Source organism: Drosophila kikkawai, chromosome 2L (assembly GCF_030179895.1).
Source record: "Drosophila kikkawai strain 14028-0561.14 chromosome 2L, DkikHiC1v2, whole genome shotgun sequence".
Lineage (NCBI taxonomy): Eukaryota > Metazoa > Arthropoda > Insecta > Diptera > Drosophilidae > Drosophila > Drosophila kikkawai.
In genome coordinates, this window is record NC_091728.1 from 24755098 (window position 1) to 24781188 (window position 26091).

The 26091-nt window shown below is 41.7% G+C and overlaps 4 protein-coding genes across 8 annotated transcripts in view; 1 reads left to right on the forward strand and 3 right to left on the reverse strand.

Moving 5' to 3' along the window:
• sns (sticks and stones) overlaps positions 1–4609 on the reverse strand; it is a 61065-nt gene extending 56456 nt beyond the window's left edge. For all 4 annotated transcript variants that reach the window (XM_017172392.3, XM_070286669.1, XM_017172391.3 and 1 more), the window contains exon 1: positions 3995–4609. In XM_017172392.3, the coding sequence (XP_017027881.1) occupies positions 3995–4097 (103 nt within the window). In that variant the 5' untranslated portion in view covers positions 4098–4609. The remainder of the gene's footprint in view (positions 1–3994) is intronic.
• Positions 4610–8970: 4361 nt separating this feature from the next.
• Positions 8971–11655, reverse strand: LOC108078551 (uncharacterized). 2 transcript variants are annotated; one of them, XM_070283314.1, is made up of 5 exons: positions 11366–11655; positions 11109–11295; positions 10848–11055; positions 10605–10791; positions 8971–10545 (listed from the first exon to the last, which is right to left on the reverse strand). In XM_070283314.1, exons 2-5 carry the CDS (start codon positions 11247–11249, stop codon positions 9471–9473), a joined length of 1611 nt encoding a protein of 536 aa, XP_070139415.1. In that variant the 5' UTR covers positions 11250–11295; positions 11366–11655; the 3' UTR covers positions 8971–9470. The 2 variants fall into 2 exon arrangements, with proteins under 2 accessions (XP_070139415.1, XP_017027957.1); XM_017172468.3 differs by having other exon boundaries at positions 11109–11299.
• Positions 11656–12380: 725 nt separating this feature from the next.
• On the forward strand, positions 12381–14339 carry LOC108078552 (uncharacterized). Its single transcript, XM_017172469.3, has 4 exons — positions 12381–12642; positions 12702–12909; positions 12968–13154; positions 13207–14339. The coding sequence occupies exons 1-4, from the start codon at positions 12511–12513 to the stop codon at positions 14288–14290; spliced, it is 1611 nt and encodes a 536-aa protein (XP_017027958.1). The 5' UTR covers positions 12381–12510; the 3' UTR covers positions 14291–14339.
• Positions 14340–18985: 4646 nt separating this feature from the next.
• LOC138929073 (uncharacterized) lies at positions 18986–19739 on the reverse strand. The gene is made up of 2 exons (XM_070287993.1): positions 19612–19739; positions 18986–19552 (listed from the first exon to the last, which is right to left on the reverse strand). The coding sequence occupies exon 2, from the start codon at positions 19550–19552 to the stop codon at positions 19028–19030; it is 525 nt and encodes a 174-aa protein (XP_070144094.1). The 5' UTR covers positions 19612–19739; the 3' UTR covers positions 18986–19027.
• Between the last annotated feature and the right edge of the window lie 6352 nt (positions 19740–26091).

Below are 26091 nucleotides of genomic sequence, written 5' to 3' on the forward strand. Positions count from 1 at the left end.
CCACCAGCCAGCAGGCAAATGTCTGAATGGATGGATGATGAAGCCATCGGTTAGTGTTGGGTCCTGTCCTCACCTTGAAATGGTTTTTCAATTACTCCACTGAGCCGCACCGAGCTCAGCCAGGATGGGGAGAGGGAGCAGGAGCTGGCAACTCTGAGAGCCATTAAATGTATTCCATCTCGAGGACTCGCACTCGGACCTTGGGGGAGGAGCAAGGGGAGGGGCAACCTCATTTTGCTGTCAGGACGAGTCTATGACGAGCCTCATTTGGCATCTTGCTTGATTTGCCGTTTTTATTTATTCATTCAGCTGTCTGTTTGCAGGATGGGGATGGGTTTTCAGGGACGGGGAACTGGGCATCCGGCTGTCCGACAGCTGACTAACCAAATCAATTCGCATCAATATCGAGCAAACCCATCAAAGTCAGAGCGGCTGAGAGGCGGGAGCGACAGCGGCATCTATAGCTGTAGCGGGAGCAATCATCTATGCCAGCCATCCGCCGCATCCTTCTGTGGGAATATTCTGCGTAGGAAGCACGCCAGGCTGCACATTGCTAATATCCTGCCGCCCCTGCCGCCCTGCTCTTTGTGCGCGCACATCGCATCCTTATACGAGGGTATGGGTTCGGGTATCGCTGCTATCGGTATCCTACTAATTGAAATTCATTCTCAATCTGCCAGAGCCAGAACGCAGCGCGCTCTTCTTTAAAATTACAAAATTGAATTTTCGCTTACAACAAACCCTAAGTTCAAACCTAAACCTAAACCTTCACTGGAACCGAAACTGAAACTGAAATTGAAGCTCCATCGAAACTCGTTGAACCATAGCAAGGGGTCGCGTCGCAGTCGTATCTGCCACACGTGTTGAGGGGTCATAAATCCCGATGCCGGCTAGGTAGCGCCCAGCCAGATATAGATATGGATATGGTTATGGATGTGGCATAGCCCGGGGCAATTACCACATGCCACGATGCAGCGGCGCAGCGGGAGTTCGGTGCTCGGTGCGCGGCGCTCGATGTTCGGTGGCGACTTCAAGTGCCGTGGATTCTGTGATTGTTTTCGATTTGACATCCAACGAGCGAACCCACACCATCTATACCCTTACCCTCCCCCCCACTCGACTCACTTGCCACATGCTGTCGATTTGTTTATGCACTCGCACACACACATGTGGGTTTTATTTAGTTTTATTTAGTTTCGTCTTTCTGTCAACAAGCAATCCGAATATGGCCAATGCACTGTCTATTTCGGTCCCAGACAAATTTAGCCGAAAACACACACAGGGAGCTCAAACACAACAATTTCGGCATGGATGTTGTCATCTCGTTTTAAAGAATAATTCTCGCACAATTGAAATAGCTCGAATAATATCCGAGATAATCGCACTCAGGGGAAAGCTCTTAATTCTGTATTTTAATCGCAAGGAAAACTAACAATATTTATCAAAGTACTTTAAAGAATATAAGCAGCTTTATTTTATTTTTAGTTTTGATAAGTACGAACATCTCCCTGATATTTTTAGGCACACCTTAAGCCTTTCAATACTGAAAGCTCACTTAAGTAAAGCCAAATAAATATAAATAAGATTAACCATTGATAAAAACGTTACAATGTAATAAGCAAAAATACAAAAGAGCCAAAACAAACGTAAATTTCAATTAAATAAGAGCCTCGGTAAGTGAAAAGCCCGAAAAGACCTGATAATTTCAATGATTCAACAATTCCAACTTCCCGCTGACACTTTTTAAATTTTATCTATTGACGCTTTCAATTTCGTTTCAGATTGAAGACCGATTTGGGAGATACTTTGGGGGATACTATACTACATATATACTATACGGGAGGGGAGGGAGCCGAGCTTGTCGACCACATTTGATTTGCAATTACGTAAGTTCGCTTAACCCACGCTTGGACCCGGGACTCGGTCGGTGGTTTTTCGGTGGAAAGTGTGGGCGTCCCGAGTCAATATTGGACTGGTTAGCGGTCTGAACTCAAGGTGCTGCTGCTGCTGGTGGCTCGTTAAGCCAAGTAGCCGCGTGGAGCCGAGTCTGGGCCAAACATGGGCGTTTCTGAAGCCCCGTTTTTGCAGCTGCCTCCGCAATCTGGGCAAGAGACTCGCGTTTTTGTTCAGAGGCCAGAGTCCGCAGACAGCGCAATTAACTTTGAGCCAGCTCGAAAATGACAGCGGCAGCGGAGGAGCAGCTTCCTGGAGATGGCATCCGCTGGATAATCTATACGCATCTGTCCCTGTGTGCTTAACACTCTCTATCTCTTCCCTTTGAGCAGCAGGAAGCCCAGCCGCTCAAGTGCCGACCACCGACTGCTACTGCTGCTGCCGCTCCTCCAGCCATTGATGGCGCTCTGGTCAAGCTGTACTTGGCTGGTGGTATTGTCAATGCACTTCACTACATTTGCCAACTGTCAGGGACAAAAAAGAAGCGACAAATCGCGACGACTTGCAGACCTCGTTCCCCCTCGGACTTGGCCCGCTTTTCACCGCTTTTCCCGCTTTTCCAGCTGTCCCAACACATGCTGCCATTACGGCGTGTTTGTCCTACACTTTTGCTGCTGCTTCAGCTGCCTCAGCTTACCCAGTTGCTTCAGTTGCTCTGGTGGCATACATTTTTTGCACCCACACAGGGCCACACATCTAGAGTTGACAGACGGACGCAACTTTTCTGCGTTCGTGTGTCGTCCTTGTGCTTGTTTTTCGGCTCCCTCGGCCTGCGAGCCATCCAGCCTGCCAGCCTGCGAGCCTGTCTGTTTGTTGACATATTATGATCCTTGATTATTTTGTGCTGACAAATACATGCTTTTCCTTTTTCCTTTCTCCAAACACACGCACACACATGCCCAAAGTTATGTACATACATCTAAATGCTGGCTGCTGGATGGATTCTGGATTCCAGATAGACTTCCGACTCTGATTTTGATTCTGACTCTGATTCGTGTTTGATTTTGTTGTTTTCGGTATCTCCTGGCATCTCCTGGTTTCACTTTTAGCCGTTGGGAGCGTGGCCTTCCTTCGGTCAGGTGCCCCGCTACTAATTGGTCTGGGCTCCATCTGTACTCCAACCCACCCACCCTACTTGATTCAGGCCTTATCAGCAGGGCTCTTAATGATGGGCGTACCTTTGTAAATCCGCTTCCATTTCCATTTCACATTTCAGGGCCAATTCTCCGCCCACAAATGTCATGCAAAGCCAAGCCAAGCTCTCATATATGAGAAAACCAGAGAGAAAAAATAAAATAAACCTGCTCCCCAAGCGAACCAAACCAAACCAAAAAGCGAACCAACTGTGGGCGTCGACACAATATTTTGTAAATTATATTCGATTGTTTGTGTTTGGTATCGAGTTGTGTTATTTCGACGGGGAGGCGGGGACCCAAAGCTGCTCTGGGATTGAGGGGCGGAAGCCCGATAAGACCGCAAGTGCAGCTCCGCACTGTAGGTAACTCCCAGCTCCACTCCCATTTCCCGCTACCAAAACCAGAACCAAGAGCCAAGAACCTGTCCCGATGACGATAATGCGTTTGATTGGAGCGGAAGTGGAGCGCTGTTGTGGTACGTGTGTCCGGTGCTGTTCTTGCCAGGCATAATGTGTAATTATTAATTAGTTTACAAGCTTCAAGCCCCAAGAACACAGAACAGAACGGAGAGTTTCAAGTCATCAGAAATGGATTGGCCACGCCTGCTCACTTTGACCGCAGAGTGCCTTAAAAAGTTGCAAAATGCAAGGCCTTCTGTCCCTATGAGCAACAGCTGTTACCTCTTGCTACTGGTGGTTAACCTTCTTCTAGTTACCCTTCTGTTAAGTAACCTCCAGATAGTGTTCTCATTCTGATGCCTCCTCTTACTAACTTCCTCCTTGTTGACCTTTTGTTAGCTAAGGACTGTCAGATAACGTTCTTCTAGATAACTCCTTCTAGTTACCCCATTTCCCAGGTTACCACTCTCCGTTTTCCGTTAACCTCCGGTTAGGCGGCTTACTTACCGAGACCCAAAAGCTGAAGATGTTTAATCCAATGCTGACGGCAGCGTCGTCGCTTTGTTGCATGCTGCTGCCACTTGATGTGTTGCTGATGTTGCACGGTCATTTTGTTGCTGTTGATATATATTTCTTTCTTTTGGGTAAACCAACTGTTTCTTGGGGTTAAAACAACACTACGCAGCAGTTACCGATGGCTGCCGCGCCAGCTGTTAAAGCCACACATTTGTGTTTGGGTCACCACTTTCGGCACTAGTCTGATGCGGATTCGAGACTTGGGATTTCAATGACTTTCGGCGCCCGAGACAGCCGCTTCCCGGTTACACCATGCTGGCGGATATTCCTTGGGTCAAATAGGGCTAATCCATGTGGTCTTGGACCTCCACTTGGCTAGGATTCACTGCTGGGATTCGCACTTGCCATCCGCTGTTTGCTGGATGTGTTTTCTTTTCTTTTTTTTTGGCGCAGACTCGATAATTTGGCGTTGTTATCGCGTGCGGGCGAGTGTGGTTGTGTGTGCGGCAGTGTATGAGTATGGGAGTATGGAGGAGCGGTATAGGCTCCGTGCGACGCGGTCGAGTAACGGGCCGGAAACGGAAACAGAGCCTGGCGTCCTCTCGGAATCAGAGCTAAAACCGAACTAAAACCTCGTAGCTACGCGGACCAGCGAAGACCGAACGAACTGATGTGCGGAGTGTGTTGGTGTTGTGTGTCGTATGGTGAGTCCCGAGAGCGAGGCATGGGATGTGCAGACTCGCTCTCTTCCATGCTGCGAAGGTGCGTATGCTCTGAGTTGTTGCTGCCAAGCCGGTTTATTGCCACTCACTTATACTGGGCCACTCGACCGTCCGGGGGTGGCTAAGTATAAGTGCAAGTCATGTGAGTACAAGCGCCGCCGAAGAGCCCACAGTGGCGTATAAGTCTGGCTGATGGTATAAGAATCAACTGGTTTGCAGTCTGATACAACTCTTGGTCTCATCTCGGTATTAAAGCAGGTACATATGCTGTCTGTATAAGTATAAGCAAGCTGTGTTTTGTATGCGATTATAAGGCTACTATGAAATATAAGACGGTATAAGTATATTAGTACAAGCTAGATGTATTTTATATGGGAGTCAATGAAGTACAAGAAGGTATAGTGCCCTATAAGAGGAAACTTCAAGCAATTTAAATATAACGTTTTTTCGTGACCTATTAGCTGTGCATGTTATTTTACAAAATTAAACAAAACAGCAATATATACTGCATTTGAAAATAGATTATTGCTCTTGTGTTCCAAGTATAAGTACATTAGTATAAGGAAAGTTTAAACAGCAGTATACGCAAGTATAAGCGCTCAGTATCAGAGCATTGCTTCAAGTAACTTTATAAGTAAAAAGTTCCTATGCAGTTGAGATACAAGTATAAGCCATGAACCCTACTCTCATACCTTACAAGCGAGCCATGCCAATAGTATAAGTATAAGCTGGACGTATAAGTAACTGTACAAATATAGGTATACGTATAAGTATAAGTACAATTATTCTAAGCTTCATCGGCTGTTGTGCCTTTTATATATTATAAGCATGCTGTATGAGTAGCAGTATAAATATAAGTCTCTTCGGCTGCTCTGCTACCCTCGGCACGCAGCTCTCGCGTACATATGTACATATACTACTACTGAACTCTCAGAGGAATTACATTAGCAGCAAAACTGTTATACACCGTATGAGTTCGACACAACTTCATAAAAGACACAGAGGTTTGACGTATTTCACGGCGGCTTCTTCTGCTTTGTTTACAATTTGCGGCGAGGCTTGGGGGTAAAACTAATACCTTAATTGCTAAAAATTGTATAGTGTAACGTAAGAATATTTGGCAGGTTTTCGAGGATCTGAGCTGCGGGGCACGCTTTAGTATTCTTCTCTAGCTCGTCGGCTTTGGGGGTATTATTTTAAAAACCAGAACCAGAACTAAGCCGGAATAGAAAACAAATAAATTCATAAGAAAAAGAAATGCAGAAGAAAGACAAAAGTTTAGAGTAAAGAAAAATAAAGGAAAGAGAGAAAGCTAAGTTTGCGAGAACACGGATGTTGTTATACTCGCGGTATGCCACCCAACCTGTGATCACCATTCTTGGAGGCATGACTCCGGTGACCCCTTTCGGATACCCTACTCTCACGGGTTCATCAGCAGATTTCAAAAAGTTATAGTTTGATGTCTTAATGGTTTAAATCTTTTCTTTTATTATTACTTAATTATAATCTTAATTGAACTGTAGCTAATCTAAGGAGGTATTTATGATAATTTTCTTAAGACGGACGATGTTGACCTAACCATAATGTACAAAACTAGTAGAACTGGCTCTTAATTTACTTTATCTAACCGTAAATAAGTTTTCATTTTACAGAACGTGTGAACCTAAATTATATTTACTTATATGCGAATATTTTAAAATCGATTCTAGGGAGTTTCCTTATATAGATTTTATTTTTTTACTTAGTTAATTGTAATTGCTTTTTAAAGAATAATGTAAACTAGGCACCATATGGATATCGACAAGTTTCTACTTCAATCTCCAAAAGATTTCATTGATTTAATTTAAATTAGTAAAACAACTGGTTGGAATCAATTTTGTCATCTAGTTTGGAATTTAGGAATTCGACTAACCTTTGCTTTCTTTTACACGAAAACTTTTCGTATCTATCTAAAACTAGCCTATATCCAACTACGAACTCATTTTCGATTTAGAGAAGCTTTCAAAATTAACAATAAACAGTTATTCGCAGAACCTATATCACGCTAAAATTTTACGTATTAAATCTTAAATTCATTTGGCTTCTGGGACTTCATAATAATAATTAACAAGAAAGGAAGCTAACTTCGGCACACCGAAGTTTGTATACCCTTGCAGATTGGTTTTGATATATACATATATTATAAATTATAATGCTGAAAACACAAACAAAACAGAGTTTTATTTCATTTTACCTATACTTTTATGTTTACAGTTTGACAGTTACAGTTTTACATTCCCAGTTTTACATGTTGTATACATTTACCGATCACTTCTATGGAAGCTATATGATATAGTTGTCCGATTTTCATAAACTATTAACCAAAATTCTAAAATAATAAAAGAAGCTCATATCTAAAAGTAGATAAGAATATGTTGAAAAACAACGAAGTTATTATTTTTTTCCTATTCATTTTCCGATCGTTCCTATGGCAGCTATAAGATATAGTCGTCCGATTTTCATAAAATTTTTACGGAAATTCTGGAATAATAAATATTGAAAAACAGCCAAGTTATAATTTTTTTTCTAAAAATTTATTTAACATTTGTATGGCAGCTATATGATATAGTCGTCCGATCCGGCCCGTTCCGACATATATAGCAGTGAGAGTATATAGAAGACTATATGCAAAGTTTCATTCAGATAGCTTTAAAACTGAGGGACTAGTTTGCGTAGAAACGGACAGACGGACATGTCTAGATCGTCTCGGCTGTTGATGCTGATCAAGAACATATGTATATACTGTATAGGGTCGGAAAGGTCTCCTTCACTGCGTTGCTGACTGAAATTATAATACCCTACAAGGGTATAAAAAAGGCGAATATAAATACATACATTACAACAAGGCGCTACAAAATGCCGGGGGAGAGGGCCTGCCTCGTCACTCGGAGCTAGCAGTTTTAATCTGCGTTTTTACCTTCTCCGCCTTCACATTGCCAATTTTCATATCATTTTCACGTGAACTTCCCCAAACTCAGATGTTTATATACATACATTTGTACATTTGCTCATACAGTGCGAACATTGCGCATAAACACTTGTTACACTTGCTAGTCCCCTGGGATCACTTGACTTGCAATTTCCCTAGTAAATGCTTTTTGGCAAGACAATTTGCTAAATTTTGCGAATTTCAGCGGGTTTTTTACACGAAATTACAAAAATACGTATACACTTGAAGACAATATAATAGCAATGAGAGATTGGTTTTTTTTTTAGTCCCATGAAATTATTCGAAATGCTTTAATTGAGCTTTATTTTACAATTATTTTATATTTTTAAATAGGCCAAATGTGTCACTGATACTATTATTTCGACCGCAGCTGTACTAGTGAAGGTGGGTTCTGGATCCAATTATGAACGAAGCGAGCCAAGCAATGAAACAGACAGTAAATGATTTTAAGAAATAAAACAAAAAAATCGTATTTAAAGTATAGCATTTAAATTGTACTTTCTTGAACTTTTCGAAGTCAGCTTTGACTGAGCCAAAATCAAGACAGAATAGGCTACCTAATTTATTATTATATTATTAATTGTAATTATTTATTATATAATTAGCTTAGTTACTTTGGAACAGAACATCCCAGACATTACGATATCTTCAGTATGTTTAACTAAGATCTGCAAGGACCCTGAGTGCCTGTCATATCGATGACAGTCCATACAAAGTACTTATGAAATTATATTGAAAACAGTGGAGTTATATGAACTACAGAGAGGGAACATTAAAAGCTATAACTAACACTTACAAACTAAATTATACAGTTAGCAGCGTCTTAATTGTTGCTGAATCGTGGATGATATGATAAAAAGGTGATTTATTTATAATGAGTTTGTCACTGATGACATCGTAAGACATGCACATGGTAATTTTATCAGTAATTTGTATGAACTGTCATCAATGATTCATCAACTACATGTATCTTGTTACAGGGTATTTACAAACTTTAATTTGTATGGAGGCATTTGGTTCCTCACAAAGGCTAACTTTGACGTAGATTGAACCTAAGTGTGTTTCCAAACAAAACTAAGTATTTTATTTGTTTTTTATTTATATATATTATATTATATTATCATAATTTTTTAATAACAATAAGAATTCCTTTGCACAAAAAATTATATATATAATATTTAATTTAATTTATTGGTAAATATATTCCTAACGCTACAAGTTAAAATCCTATAAATTAGTGCGATAGTCACAACGGGTTAATTTTTAAATTTTCATATCTGTCTTAAAACTAAATATTAATAATTCAAGCGTTTTTAATTTAAGAAATGGTTATCTTGGTCTTAGAATAGGAATATTTTTGGCTCTGTCAGCGAAAACATGAAAGGAGATTGTGGATCATATGGTCTGGCGATGGCCCAGAGTCCATTAACACCGTGCCGGAGTCCAGGTTGTCGCGCGACTTGTTTATTGGCAAAAATTCAGCTAATAAGACGATAACTCGATAAGGTTCAGTGTTGTCAGTAGTTTTCCATATCTATATATGCGACGTACTCCTAGCAGGAAGAATAACAAATTTTACGGCTTCAAAAATAGCATTTGTTTTGGTATTTCATGATAATCGAAAGGTCTTATGACTGTCGCCAAAAATAAAGTACGAGTGGTATCTTTGTCACCTTGATATTAAGGTAATATTCCTTGAGTGCACCGGGATATCACATGTATTTTCTATTGATTTGGTTCAGCGAAACCAATATTTCTATTGGCTAACAGCTTTTTTGGCCATAAACAGGTCGCGTGCGGCTCTGCGAACCATTTTCCCATTGGAGTTTACAGGGATGGAGTCCGTGAATTGGACCCCAGCGTGAAGCTGATGGTGCACCGCAGTCAGCCGCCTAGCCACGTGATCCACGATATCCTGAGAACTAATGGTCGATCCCTTGCACCTGACAACCAGGGCACCAGCATCGTCGTCGGTGAGTTTATTGGGAACGCCAACCACGCAAACCTCCTGCACCTCGTCGAGCTCTGATATTACGCTTTCGATTTCGCTCGGCCAGTAGTGAATGCTCTGGTATTTGAGATTGTCCTTGCAGCGGTCCACTACATAGAGCAGGTTCTGCTCGTCGAAGTATCCCAGGTCGCCGGTGTGGAACCAGCCCTCCGCGTCCTGTAGGCTCTCCGTCGCCTCGGGATTCCCGTAGTATCCATTCCACACTCGACCCGTAAGCGCATAGATCTCTCCCAGCTCGTTGTGTCCCAGGTTCTCTCCGTTGTCGCCCACGATGCGAACTTTTACACCTGGATAAGGCCTGCCCACACTGTTGCCACTCTCGATACCGAACCCTAGTGCTACTTGACCCGCCTCTGTCATTGCAAAGGAGTGCACAAGCTCGGCGTTGGGACAGAGTTTCTGAAATCGCTCCAGAGTGGAGGTGGCAGTGAATCCGCCACCGAAGATCACGACGCGTAGCGAGGAAAAGGCTTCTAAGGTGGCATTCGGATGTGTAATCAGCACATTGATATGCCGAGGCATTAAGGATAATACGTCGATCTTGTATTTCTTCAGAAGCCGCAAGAGGTTCTCAGGATTAAATGGCTCCGGACTCATAATGCGGGTTAGCCCCAGTACTGCGTTGTGGGCGAAGGACAACAGTCCTGAGATCCAGTGCAGAGCGGTGAAGGCGAAATATGTGGAGTTGCCATTCACGGTTCTAGTTGCTGTTGGAATCAGCCTGCAGTTGGCTATACAGACCGCCTTGGGCAGACCAGTCGTTCCCGAGGAGCACAGGATGGCCACCGTCTGACCACCGCCTTCCTTCAGCTGTTCGGGCCTGGAAATATTATTTTCTATATAACAAATAATACGGAATAAGTTTAGGGTAATCCTTACCTGTAAGAATCTTCGGTTGAAGTGGGTTCCAAGAGTGACTCGATGCTCGGCACTCCTTCGCGGTGATCGGTCAGTGTGAAGAACTCTGGCTGCCACCCAGAGGTTGCTGAACGGACTTTCTCATAGACATTTCCATCGCAGAATATCAGAGCTGGTTTGGTAATGGATAACTCGTGTCTTACTGTGTCTGAAATTGAGTTTTAAATTTACTTAATCCTTTTATCTTTTCTCTACACAACAAACCCTCGCTCAGCATTTGATGGGGTGAATGGAACGGGGTTCCGTTCATCGTGCAGGCCACTCCCAAGGACATCAAGTACTTGGAATTCTCGGCGGCTATTCCAATGATGTCCTTGTGGTTAAGACCGCGTTTCTTGAAGAACTGGGCAATACGAATGGCCCAGGTGAGCACTTGGCCGAAGGTTATTTCCTCTCCGGTGCTATCCCATATCTTAAATAAATGATATTAATTCGAAACACAACTGGGTAAGGACTAGAGCTCACTTGGCAGACGTTATTGGGCCAGTTTTTCATATTGTTGAATATGATTGCGCCCAATGAAGCATCTTCCTTGAATATTGAATTCTCCGTCGGCCCACTCCAGATCCTTTCCTCCTTGCAGAAGGATACAGGTATTTGCGGCATGGTTTAAAGATCTGCTTTGGTATCTGCTCACCGTTGAAGTCCAGAGCTAACTGTTAAGCATTGCCAAAAATAATTTGTCTTGGGGTAAACACACCGTTTATTGGGGTAATGTTTACTTTATTAGGAATATGGATGCAAAGCTCAGCGTAATATGCAGAAAGTGCGTCACAAGGGATCATTAATTATAAATAACCACGTAGAAAAAATTGTACAGGAAACGGCACGTAAAGGCTTTATGACTTGATTAACGACTCAAGTCGAGAGTCCGCTTAACACTAAAGTACTTTTGTCAATAAATGTGGAATATAGGCTATTGGCTGCCAATGCAGCCTTTACTTGTTGCTGATGAGTCGGATGTCTTTATTAAATAAGGAGTTATCGGTACTAAACAATACAAATAAACTACAGCTAGGGAGAGCGGATTGGAAGCTCTATGGACTGAAAGTCCGGAGGGAGAGGGAGAGAAGGAGAGCGCTTACGGGATCATTGGAGGCTAGTAGCGGGATCACACTGCCTCCAGAAATTAAGAGCCTTTCTGGCGTGAACAACGACTACGGTCACACCGATCGAAAAAGGTAAACAATAAAAACGGCAGCCATTCGCGGCGTTACAATGAATTTCTGAAGTCCACGTCGAAGTATTCACACATAAATGAATGCAAAAACCTTTAAATTGATGTTTTTGACCTATAATGCCTACATTTTTTTTAAATAAAAAAAAACTATTTTTTTTAATTTTACAGCGCAAGAACCTAGCCATAAAAAACATTATTTTTCTTAATTTTGTAATATTTTTTCAGATCGGAAACCAGCGAAATGAATAAAAAAAATATTCTAATGCATTAGAACGCCATTTAGTCGTCGTGCTCGCACTTGTGTAAAACGCTGTAGCGCTGTCAAATCTCTCATGAATTCTCTAATTAATGCGTCAGTGTCATAGCCGTATCATAACCGCATAAGCAATTTGGGAAATGGTTTTATAATATAATGCAAATTAAGTCTACATTATTACCTTTCTTAAATTAAAAAAATGAAATAGCGTATGCAGACTTTCGGGCGCTACTGTATAGAGGTGAAGAGTGACCAGTCAGCATTATTAGGGAAACCTGAATGGCTTGCAGAGTGAGTCAAGCTTTCAGTGATGCTATTTTTGGGTGCACTGATAACAACTTTTATGAGCCAACTTTCATATAAATACACACGGCTCTAGTCTGTTTGAACAGTTATTCACAAGCTGGTCAGACCTCTGTTACCACCTACAAATGAGCTACAACGAGCAGAAGAGGGTCTGGAGTGGTCCTCCACAGAGTCAGGTGTCCGTTTACAAGGACGACACCTCCTTGGGGGCATTGATATTCAGCACCATGCGTAATTGGCCCAAGAAAGTCTGCCAAGTGAGTGACCCAATATAACTATACTCTAAAGGCTTAAATTATTTAAGTAACAATTTCAGATATCTGATAGCGACGGCGTCAGAGTCACAGCTGAACAGGCGCTCACCTGGGCAATCCGGATGGCACAGTTCCTCCGGACTCGGGGCCTTACTCATAAAGATGTTATTGGCATAGTCGGCGAAAACACCACCTACTTGATGCCCCTGGCCGTGGCCTGCCTTATGAATGGAACACCGTTTCACACCCCACATCCCATGCTGGATGAAGGTTTCTATCCCGGATCAATCGTAATTATATATTTTATATACGCTTTCTTTCCGTGCAGACACCCTTAGGCATGTGTTATCGATAACCAAGCCTGGCCTCATATTTTGCGATGGAAATGTATACCAGAAGGTCTATTCAGCCACCTCTGGGTGGCAGCCAGACTTCTTTATCCTGACAGATCACCTCGAAGGAGTGCCGAGCATCAAGACGCTCTTGGAACCTACTTCCACCGAGGACTCATACCAGTAAGGAAGTGGTGTTACCCCTGTGATGGTATCTAACTGGGAATACTTCCAGGCCGGAACCGCTAAGGGAGGGAGGAGGTCAGACGGTGGCCATATTGTGCTCCTCGGGAACCACTGGCCTGCCCAAGGCGGTCTGTATTTCGAACAACAGCCTGTTGCCGATGTCCTTGTTCACCAGCGACACGATCTTGTTCACTCTGACCGCTCTGGACTGGCAATCTGGACTAGTGGCCTTCATCGTAAGCACTGTGGTGGGCGGCACGCGTATCATCACAAACAAACCCTTCACCCCGGAGTACGTTGCGCAGCTTGTGGATAAACACGGGGTGAACTTCATCTACCTAGCGCCTCGTCACATGTCGGCGGTGTTCAATTCCCCCGATGTCACTCCAGAAGCCTTCGCCTCCCTGAGAAAGGTTAGCTATGGCGGCGGTCAGCTCTCCGGGAGCACGGTGCAAAGGTGCCAAGATATCTGCCATAATGCGATCCTGCTCTCAATGTATGGGCTTACTGAGACGGGCACCGTGGCGACTTGCGTGGGTCTGCAACCAGGTAATCCCGGGGGAAGGCTACTTCCGGGAGTGGCGGTGCGCATCGTGAACAAAGAAGGCAGAAATCTGAAGCAGAACCAGGTGGGTGAGATACAGGTGCACACAGGACGAGTGTGGAAAGGGTACTTTGGGAATCACGAGGCGACTGAGAGCATGCAGGACACAGAGGGCTGGTTCCACACCGGCGACCTGGGATACGTCGACGAGCAGAACCTGCTCTACATTGTCGACCGCTGCAAGGAAATACTCAAGTATCAAGCCGTCCACTTCTGGCCTAGTGAGATCGAGAACGTAATCCTGGAGCTTAACGAGGTGCAGGAGGTGTGTGTGATCGGCATTCCCAATGAACTGACGGACGACGATGCTGGTGCCCTGGTGGTCAGAAGAAAGGGTGCAATTATAAGTGCCCAAGAGATCGTGGACCATGTGGCCCAGCGGTTGCCTGGAGTGCACAAGCAGCTCCATGCCGGAGTCCAGTTCACCAATGAACTGCCATCGAATCTGAATGGAAAGACTGTGCGCAGAGCGTCGCGCGACCAGTTTATTGCCAAGAAATACTCTAATACTTCGATAAGAACACGTTAAGAATCCCAGTAGATAGCCCCAACCATACATGCAATTACCATTAGGAATAAATAAAGTGAAACAACAATTAATACTCAATATGGCTTCATTGATAAACGAACAAAAATGGTTATCTCTGACGAAAACATCATAAATAAGCGTATGGATACCCTAGTTGGGGGTCCCCCGTTCAGTCCCTAACAAACCAAATAGAAGAATCGAAAAGGCGGAGCAGAATCTTTGGCCAAAATACACAGCTCGTAGCTAGAAAAATGCTTGAATTTGGTACTTCTTCACAAGCCAAACCACATTACCGGAGTCGAACGCTAGTTACCCCCAGCACGACATTGATGTCAAAGGACATCAGTCTCGACATCCAGAGCAGGGCTTTGCTGTTGTATTCGACGGTTTCGCTATTCAGGGCTGCAGTTGGTTGCAGAGGAGCCCAGGATGGCCACCGTCTGACAATGGCCTTCCTTTAGGAATTTCGGCCAAAAGATAATATTTTTTTATATGTATCATAATTATACAGAATAGACAGATAGGAGTGGGCTCTAAAAGCGACCCGATTCTCGGCACTCCTTCGCGGTAAAGGGTCAGTGTGAAGAACTCTGGCTGCGACCCAGATCTTAAGTAAATTATAACTGATTTAACCGATTTAAGACTCACTTGGCAGACGTTATAAGACCAGTTCTAAATATTGTTGAATATGATATGGAGTTATGCGCTGGTTATCTCCAGATCCATTCCTTTTGGCAGTGGGAAACAGATATTTGCGGCATGGTTCAAGGCCCTTTTTTTAATATCTGGCCAGCAGTACAGTCCACAGCGGACTCGCTCACATTGTCAAACATAATTACTCTTAGAGGTAATGGCTTAAAAGCTCCGTTATAGTTTTGTTTTATCAACAGATAAGAACATTATCGAATCTGAAGAGAAAATGTAGACTTTATTGGTTTATTGAAAGGCCGAATTGACTGTTAAAAGAATATGTTAACATGTATATTATCTTTTATAGTTTGCTATTAAAAAACTGACATTTTAGTCATTTTAAAACATGTAGATATATCATACCATTTTGAGCTATTTAATGTGATGAAGTTAACCATAGACATTTAACACAGGAACAGCAGGCACAATGGGAGGAATTGGAGTAACCCAACCAAGGCATCGATGAATTCGCTTTCCTCATCTTTTCATAAGTCATTTCGTGTCCTCGGACCTTCCTATTCTTTATTCGGAAATAAAGGCAAGGGGAATCCTTGCCAGTCGCCACCTTCGGCGACTCTCTTTTCCGGCAATGTATCACACTCTTTGGGCTGCTCCTGCTACTGCCTTGGAGCAAAACAAATCAATAAACGACAACGAGAGTTATGTACCCAAGGCCTCGGCAGTCCCCTGCCCGCTGCCCGAGTTCCCTTTTCCAGTTTCCTTAAAGCTTCAATTGGGAGCATCGGGCTTAAGCTACATCGCTCCTAAGCTAAGCCTGCATCCATCCATCAAGGCTCGAGTCCCCTCGGCCCCTCGCTTTTCCTCTTGCCTGCCGGATCCACCACATCAATCGTGAATCGAGGTCTGCATATACACCTCACCTTCCCCAGGCCCCTCCTTTCGATGTTCTTATTTGCACATGGCAAAAAAGAAAACCTTGTAAATTGATAAACAATTAGGAAATACGTTTGGCTCGGTATTTTTATATCAACAGATCTGAGAGATCTAAGATAGAGGTTATAAACCAACAGTATATAAACAAGTACTGATTCATATTAGTATATAATATACATAGATAGATCATATAACTAGGACACAATATTATTTATGTCAATTCTTATATCAAATAGATATTAATGGGGTGGTCAGGAATCTAAATCGTTCTAATGCGACTTCCGATTATTTTCACAGTAAATAGTTAATAAAGTATTCCCTATTTGATTTTCTCTCTGTGTGTGCCCCTCTTCACGATGCTTCACTTGTTTTCCTGCTTTTGTGTACTGCGTTATTCTTATTTTTGGAGATGGAGTCCCTCTCTCTTGCCCTTCCCACTCCCCAAAAGGCAGACATTCGTAATCTTCAGTTTCATTTGGATTCCCTGCCCCGGCGGCGGCCCCTCGATTTTCTTTGAGTACCCGGCATCCAGCCTACGTTGTTTGCCGTTGGGCTGGGGGTGGGCTTTTCCTGGGGAGGCCGGTCGGTCGGTTGGTTTAACTAGATTTCCTCATTGTTGCTGCCAATATTTGCCCATTGCTGTTGATTCTCTTTGCCGTAGCAGTACCCGGGCTACACCTGTTCGTACCCGTGTGAGCGTGTGTGTTTGCTGGTAAGCTTTGCATTTCCACACCTCAATTTGCCTGTCGGCAGGTGGATTAACTGCAGAATGCATTCCGTATTTATTCTTTAATTCCCCGGCGAACACACGTACACGAGCACACGTTCTAATGCCGCTCGAACCTGGCACTTTTATAAAAATTAAAAGCAAATATTTCCGCACGCATACCGAACAAGTGGAGCATAAATATTTGTCTGAAAAATGAGCCATCCAATTTCTGTTCATAAATAAGACGAGAAAGCGAGAAATACTTAGGCAACTCGTGGGGCTCTCCTCCTTCGGGCTAGGTCGGATAGCTCCTCCTCAGACATTTTCGAAGATTAATTTGCAAACAATGTTCCATATACAATTCCGGATTGGCCGGGCACGCAATCTCCGGTTTTTGAGGATCTCTGACCGAGTTCGGGGCGATTCCGGTCCACGTTTCGCTCAGTTCGTTTTTGTTTACCCTCTTTTCTTTTCATTTTTTGATATTAATTATATTTTAATTTATTTCAAGGAGAGGAAACTCAAGGAGACACATTTTTTGCGGTGTTTTCTTTTCATTTTCCCTTCACTTGGGCACATCTGCATCTTGGGGAAAGTGCTGCCAGGGCATCTAACTGGTGTATACACAACAGAATTAACACATTCGTTGCGATGCGGGGGGAGTCACTCCTTAACCCGCCCCCGCACCGTAGCTTGGCCCAACTTCGCCCAACACAAACAATTGCAAGTTATTTGTGAAAATTTTATTGTAATTACAAAAGTTTTCCCATGTTGTTTCGCCACGCTTTTCCCCCTTCCGTGATACCTTGAATTATACACAAAATAGGTTTCCCTCCATCGCATCGGTATTCCTATTCCTATTCCAGCTACAGCCCCCAACTCTCAGCCTCAGCTCCTCCTGCTCTCCTCTCCACCTTCGCCTTCAGATTCCATTCGGTTTGGTTCAATTTCGTATTTGGGGCTCGGTTCGAAAACTCAATGTTTCAGCAAACTTTATCCACTTCATTATTTGCTCGTTTCCATTGCTGTGTTTCGCTGTTTCGCCTGTTTGCTCGCCAGTTTGCATTGTTGGCTCGTTTCGATTTTAATTGTATCTGCGTGCAGGGAGGCCCCCACTCCCTGCCAGACCAACCCCCCATCCCCCAGCCCCCTTGAGTACTTGCGTGTATATTAAATACCGGAAAGTTCTCAGGTCACCGAAGGGCAAGCGGTCGCGGAAAATCGCAGGTGGGGCGGGAAAAACCGGAGCTGGGGCTTGGTTGGTGAACGTGCGTGAGCGTGGAAAACTCAAGTATTGTGCCTTAAAATCAGAAACTTGAACTTTACTAAAACTTCTTTAAGTCGAGCAAAATCTACGCAATCTCACTTTTAATCTGCACTCTCCCCCAGCGATTAATTAAGCCGGAAATAGTCTTCGATTTACGGCTTATAAATGTTCAAGCCATCTGAATAATTTATGGCTGAAAACTCTTTACTGTTTGGCTTTTCTTACAATTAATTAATTTATATATGTTAAATTAATGCATTCGTATCCGCTTGTGGCCAAAAATATAGCAAAAGTGTTAGCGTTCTTTTTATTTGTAAAGATTAATGGCAATCATTTATATTTTAATATTGCTTTTAATAGAAACATTAAACGAATTATACCGTTCTTACGAAATAAATTATTAAATTGCTCAGTTTATTATTTATCCCTAGGCAGATTATGAATGCTGATTTTCAGAGTTGGACAATAATATTCAATACACTAGATAGAAAAAATAAAATCATACATATACAGGGCACACAAAATTTCGGCAAAATCGGATTATACCCTTGCAGGGTATTACAATTTCAGTCAGAAGTTTGCAACGCAGTGAAGGAGACCTTTCCGACCCTATAAAGTATATATATTCTTGATCAGCATCAACAGCCGAGTCGATCTAGCCATGTCCGTCTGTCCGTCTGTCTGTCTGTCCGTCTGTCTGTCTGTCTGTCTGTCTGTCTGTCTGTCTGTCTGTTTCTACGCAAACTAGTCCCTCAGTTTTAAAGCTATCTGAATGAAACTTTGCATATAGTCTTCTATATACTCTCACTGCTATATATGTCGGAACGGGCCAGATCGGACGACTATATCATATAGCTGCCATACAAATGTTCGATATATTTTTCGAAAAAAATTTATAACTTTGCTGTTTTTCAACATTTTTGCACAATTTTTTAGATATTGCCATTTTATATTATTTCAGAATTTTTGTAAAAATTTTATGAAAATCGGAGGACTATATGATATAGCTGCCATAGAAGCGATCGGTAAATGTATAAAATATGTAAAGCTGAGAATATAAAACTGTAACTGTCGAACTGTACACATAATAATATAGGTAAAATGTAATGAAACACTGTTTTGTGAGTGTGTTCTTCTTGTGTCTTTTTAAATTTATTTATTTAAATTTTTTATCCTTTCACATTTTAATGTCTTGGTTTTCTGTTCCTGCTGGACCGGCAGGAACGGCGGCGACTGCCTCGCCTGCCGGCCCGGAAGTTACGGCGAGGCCTGCCGCGCCTACCGGCCCGGCAGGCGCGGGAGCGGCAGCTGGCGCCCTATTCGGCAACGCCAAAATTGTATCCCGGAACTCGGGATGACCCATTTGGACTGCTAGCTGGGCCAAGGCCCAGCGTTCCTTCCTATCCAGCCCTTGGGGGTCGGGAGCAGTCCCGCCGCGTGGTCCTCTGGCGCCGCCTGTGCCGCCACGTGCTCCTCTGGCGGCGCCGCGTGCTCCTCTCCAGCCGCCTCCACCACCGCGTGATCCTCGCCAGCCGCCTCCACCACCGCGTGATCCTCGCCAGCCGCCTCCACCACCGCGTGATCCTCGCCAGCCGCCTCCACCACCGCGTGATCCTCGCCAGCCGCCTCCACCACCGCGGCCTCCTCTGTCGCCGCCGCCTATTCCGCCGCCGACGCCGAAATTAAACGTATAATTGTTCATCTGGAAAGGAAAATTATGATGTATATTGATTAAAAAAATTTAGAAATTTTCATACTTACTACCACGTTGCTTTGCTTCTCTTCAGGAAATGAATGTTGCCAGTATTGGTAAACGCGCGCGGATCCAATCGGCTGCCATTTTGGTTCATTAATGTCAAAGCTTAGGGCCGATATGTACGGCTCGATCAAAGGACATTACTCAACCAAAGTATTAAATGCTATTTCACTCGCACTTACACATTATGCCGCTTTGATTTATTTTCAATGGCTGGCATTTTGGTTCATTAATGTCAAAGCTAAAACTCTTGGGGCCGATATGTACGGCTCGATCAAAGGACATTACTCAACCAAAGTATTAAATGCTATTTCACTCGCACTTACACATTATGCCCGGCACCGGTAACAATCTTGCGCATCCATCCCCACTAAAGTGATAAAGAAGTTTGTAAACAAGCACAAGACGGCCGATCTGGTCAATGCCATTAATGAGTGCGCCTCCAAAGTCGGAAAGCCAACAGCTGGAGCTGCACCGCCTCCTCCCTTCGTGCGGAAGTGCAGTCTGCAGGATGAAGCCAAGCTGAACAATTTTAACGCCGAGCGCCGGAAATCCAGCATCCTAGAGACTGCAGAGAAGTTCCAGCCCCCGCCGCCACTGAACCTGATTGCAGAGAAGCCCAAGAAACCGGGTGTCAGTGTAGGCAGCTTTAAGAAGGAGTTCGAGCGAAAGGCCATTCATCCTCCGGTCACGGATAGCCCCACTCCTGGTGAACTGAGAGCCAAAGAGCAGGTGGCAGCCGCTGCTGCTGCTGCGCAGGAAGCCGAGGTCTTGGGAACACCACCCAAGACAAAACAAGAAAGGACTCGGTAACTCTGCAGATTACAGTTAGATCATTCGATTGAATTTGAAATTAATTCAAACTAAATAGATACACTATTAATTTCAATTTTTCTGTTAGTTTTTTTGTTGATTTTAATACATTGGTATGGACTTTGAAATAGGAAGAATATATATCTTTTTTAAATTTTAGGCAATTCTAGTTTTAAAGTTTCAAAATTTAAGTCTTTTCTTATTAATTCCAATGAATTTACATATGTATAAATCTACAAAATAATTAAAATGTTGACGGCAAATCTAATTATAGACAGCTTTTGGCAATCATTAGCCTTTTGCCATCAGGTCTTCAAAAGGTCTTTACATGGGGATGCTATTTAATTTTTACATTTCATAAAAATTGGCATATCAAGTTTGAAAATATATGTATTTCTTAAAATAATATTGTCGCCTGAGAACCAATCAATAGATCTTTAGAGCAATATCTATCTCTCCTCGACTTGTGCTGACCGCAACCGGCTGGGTGGCATCGTCTTGCTTCTATCCTTACTTTGGCATATATAAAATTACTTTCCATTTTTAATGTGTATGAGAACGTCTTGCAAGCCGAGTGCTGCATGGATTATATTCGGCTTTTAAAAATATAATCTCCTGCTCACACTCACCGAACTTCATCAGCAGAACCATTAAACTGAAGCGAATCCCTCTTCCAATTTACAAATTTTGCTTGTCCCCGTAGACCACAAAACGGCGAAACAAGTCACTCACCATATCATCGACATTGAATTCACCTGTGTTTGTCTCTCGGCCTCACCACATCTTAGGATGAAGCACTTTGGATTGACCAAAAAAGACAGAGAACGGCCTCGATTACGCTAAAATCAGCCACTTTGCCGCGCCGCTAGATCAACGCCAAGCCTGAGATGCAGCTGGTCATTAAACCGAAGATTCCAGAGCAACCAGCGATGCCCCAACCGACTATGCGCTTCAGCACAGAGATGCAGCATGCGGCGACGATTCTCCAAGTAGGTTGATGGTTTTCTTGATTAAAATTTACGTTGAATTATAAGAAATAAATAATAATATAATATTCCATATATTTCAGCTAATTTGAAACATCGCAGTCGCTTTTCTGCGCCTCCTTCGGTCTGGTGGATCTTGCCTCCTTCGATCTCGCCGGAATCAAGAGTTTCACCCGATTTTGGGCCCTGCCCATGTTCAGTTCTTATTCGGTGACTGTGACCTGTTCGACAGCGATGACACGCCCCCGCTGCAGTTCTACGCCCATGCCGGGTGCACGGCTCCATTTGCGGCCAGCCTCAAGGTGCGAGCCACTTTCGAACACCAGGCCTCGCTGGATCAGGGAGAACAAGCAGCATCCCGGCGAGCTAAGTGCCGACGACCAATGAACCCCCTTGCCCGACAATGCTCATCAGGAGTTTCAGTTTTGATATTTGTAAATCGATTTTCCGGTGTTTTGTTATTTTAATTGATCATGATCAAGGATCTTTACTATCAATTTGGAACATATTATTTCCTAGAGAGTTCAGTTCAAAACGCTCTTCTTTATGGTAGCAGGAGATTTGATCTCCTTCAAAAATATCAATCAGCCTTTTGTTTAATAACCGTTTTAATATTTTCTTAGCTTGGTCTTCGCAAGACCCGAATAAATTATTTGACTTTGCCTTAACTATAACAAATAAAATCATTTTATACATAAATCAAAATACATAAATAACATAAAAGTGCAACATATAAAAGAAAATATTTCATAGATTCATAATAAATTTGCTTTTCTTTTAAAAATATATATATACTTTTTGTTGGTTTTTGTTACTTGTATTTTTTTAGTGTTGTTTGTTTTGAGATTACCACCATTGGACAAATCCATTTTAGAGCGTTTCCTTCAGACTTGATAAGCCAATAAATGCTTTCATTTTGATTTCTCATTATTAATTCTCATTCCTGTAAGAGAACAACTAAATGCTACGATTAATATGTGAAATGCGTCAAAAGGGCCACATTTGGTTTTATGTAAAACTCAGCAGCTTAAACAATATATATATCGAGTACAGAATTAAGGGTGTTTAGGTATGTGCATTTACTGTATAGCGGACATAGCGGATAGTAAGTATATTTTTCTCTTTTTGCTGAGTTCATCATATTCTTAGAGTTTTGTATATACTTTTTGGCTTTGACCTTAACTTACCGAAATATTTGTAAAATGTTATACTGATAATGTTTTGTTTGTACTTTCAGTCCTTTATTTTAATTTGTAAATTTATCTAACTTAGCTATTATTGGTTTGGGTACGCTTAATCAATTTTAACGTTCACAAAACTGTGAATTCGCGACACTATCTCAATAATTTATTGATTCGCAGTCATACGTAGTATGTTTGAGGCGATTTTCGGCAAATTTGTTTCTAATACTTATCCTGAGTATTTGTTCAGGTTGTCTTCACTTTAATTATAGTCTCTCGTTTCTATGTTCTTAGCTTGTTATACCCTTGCAGGGTATTATAATTTCAGTCAGAAGTTTGCAACGCAGTGAAGGAGACGTTTCCGACCCTATAAAGTATATATATTCTTGATCAGCATCAACAGCCGAGTCGATCTAGCCATGTCCGTCTGTCCGTCTGTCCGTCTGTCCGTCTGTCCACCTGTCCGTTTCTACGCAAACTAGTCCCTCAGTTTAAAAGCTATCTGAATGAAACAGAGCTTGCAAAAAACTGTCGACCGTTTCTAGTTGTCTGCATATATCTGTCTCTCTCTCACTCTTTACGAAAAGACTCAGAGAGCACCCGTTCATGAGTTCTTGGAATCAGCTCGCGCGCGTTCAGAGCGAACTCGTTTTTTTCTATTCTGTTTTGTTTTGGTTGTCCCATGAACCGTGGTCAGTGAACAAAAGTCTTTTGCGTATGTATTGGAATACATTCACACGCATAGGCAAGCAAATCCTTAAACGTTTAGTTGCGATTTAAAAACAAAATTGTCTAAAACTTTTCTATTCTTTTTAATAGCATTTTGTTATATGGACACTTGTTCACAAAAATAAATAAATAAAAAAAAAAAAACAAACAAAGGTGAAGACCGTTCGCGCTGAGCTGTTCGGTCCCTTGGTCTTTTGCTGGCTCTCTGTGTGCGAACGTTTCTCGTCCCGCTCTTTACGCACGGCTCATTGAAAGGCCGAAGCAAAAAGAGCTCAACGAAAAGCGTTCAACAAAAAACCGAAATGAAGACAGCAAAACTCCCTTGCTCTGAACGAGAGCGAGAGAGTATGATCTTTTTCGGTTTTACTCGCAACGAGAGCACAGGAAAAACCCCGTCAACAGTTATTTGCAAGCTCTGGAATGAAACTTTGCATATAGTCTTCTATATACTCTCACTGCTATATATGTATGTCGGAACGGGCCGGATCGGACGACTATATCATATAGCTGCCATACAAATGTCCGATAAATTTTTAGAACAAAAATTATAACTTTGCTGTTTTTCAATATTTTTGCACCATTTTTTAGATATGGCCATTTTATATTATTTCTAAATTTTGGTAAAAATTTTATGAAAATCGGACGACTATATGATATAGCTGCCATAGGAACGATCGGGAAATTAATAGGAAAAAAATTATAGCTTCGTTGTTTTTCAACGTATGTTTATCTACTCTGAGATATAAGCTTTTTTTATTAATCTAGAATTTTGGTATACATTTTATAAAAATCGGACAACTATATCATATAGCTGCCATATAAGCGATCGGTAAATGTATAACATATGTAAAGCTGGGAATGCAAAACTGTAACTGTCAAACTGTAAACATAATAAGTATAGGTAAAATGTAATGAAACTCTGTTTTGTGAGTGTTTTCAGCATTTAAATTTATATTATAAACATCAAAACCAATCTGCAAGGGTATACAAACTTCGGCGTGCCGAAGTTAGCTTCCTTTCTTGTTTTTTTCTGATTTTGTTATCTTGGCAACATTTCGAATAAAAGTAGTACTTTGTTTGCAGTTTCATTCATTTTCTTCTCTTTTTTATTATAATTTCAGTCAGAAGTTTGCAACGCAGTGAAGGAGACGTTTCCGACCCTATAAAGTATATATATTCTTGATCAGCATCAACAGCCGAGTCGATATAGCCATGTCCGTCTGTCCGTCTGTCCGTTTCTACGCAAACTAGTCCCTCAGTTTTAAAGCTATCTGAATGAAACTTTGCATATAGTCTTCTATATACTCTCACTGCTATATATGTCGGAACGGGCCGGATCGGACGACTATATCATATAGCTGCCATACAAATGTTCGATAAATTTTTAGAAAAAAACATTATAACTTTGCTGTTTTTTAACATTTTTGCACCATTTTTTAGATATGGCCTATTTATATTATTCTAGAATTTTGGTAAAAATTTTATGAAAATCGGACGACTATATCTTATAGCTGCCATAGAAACGATCGGGAAATTAATAGGAAACAAATTATAACTTTGTTGTTTTTCAACGTATTTTCATCTACTCTGAGATATAAGCTTATTTTATTATTCTACATTTTGGTATAAATTTCATGAAAATCGGACAACTATATCATATAGCTGCCATAGGAGCGATCGGTAGATGTAGAGAAAATGTAAAGGTGTGAATGTATAACTGTAACTGTCAAACTGTAAACATAATAAGTATAGGTAAAATGTAATGAAATAATATCTGCAAGGGTATACAAACTGCGGCGTGCCGAAGTTAGCTTCCTTTCTTGTTTTTTTTTTTAATTTTTGCTTCAGTGGCGGATCCACGAGGGGGAAATTAGGGAAATTTCCCCCCCCCCCCTTGGAACCTAAAAATGTTACTATCTGGCATGATTATCCTATATAATACTGTACAATTGGCACTATTGAGTATGAAAACACTCAACGCATGGTGACTTTTCATTTAAATCCGTTTATCTCGCCAAAAACGCCTCAACTTGACTGTCAAATAGAATAATTTTCTGTCAATAAGTTCAATTTCCCCCCCCCAAGAATCGTCTCTGGATCCGCCACTGTTTCAATTGCTTAATTATTTTGTACTGATTGATTTTTGTATAAACTAAATATTTAAAATAATAATTGGTACGCTTAAATAAGTTTTATACATTTAACACATTTTTAAACATTATTTTATTTACTTTGTTTTGGGTTATGATTTTAGCATCCTTTGCTTATATATTTTTGGTGTATTTTGTTATTTGTTTTCCTCAGTTTATTTTATAAGTTACATAAATACGAAATTGTTGTTTTTGCTTAAATTGTTGCTATACGTAAAAAGTTGATGTTGAAAAAATCAAATAAAACAATAAGGTAAATAAAAGTCTGGCTTCCGTCATTCACGTCAATATAGTACAGAAAAGAAAAAAAATATACATTGTTGCAAAATCATAAACTTCTTTCATATATAGGGAGTATATATATAGACGTTGGAAACCAACTTTCAGTGCCTTTTATACTTTTTCAATAAGCAACTAACTCGCCGACATATATATATACATATATCCCTTTAATATGTAAAGTATCATGAGAAATTATATTTCAAAAATATTATAAGCAAAAAGAACAATATTTTGAGACTGGCGAGACCGACCTAATGTCGATTAACAGTGGCTCAACACTCGAAATCGGAATCATCATCATCACCAAAATCGACATCGGTGCGGCGCTTCTTTTTCGGCGCCTT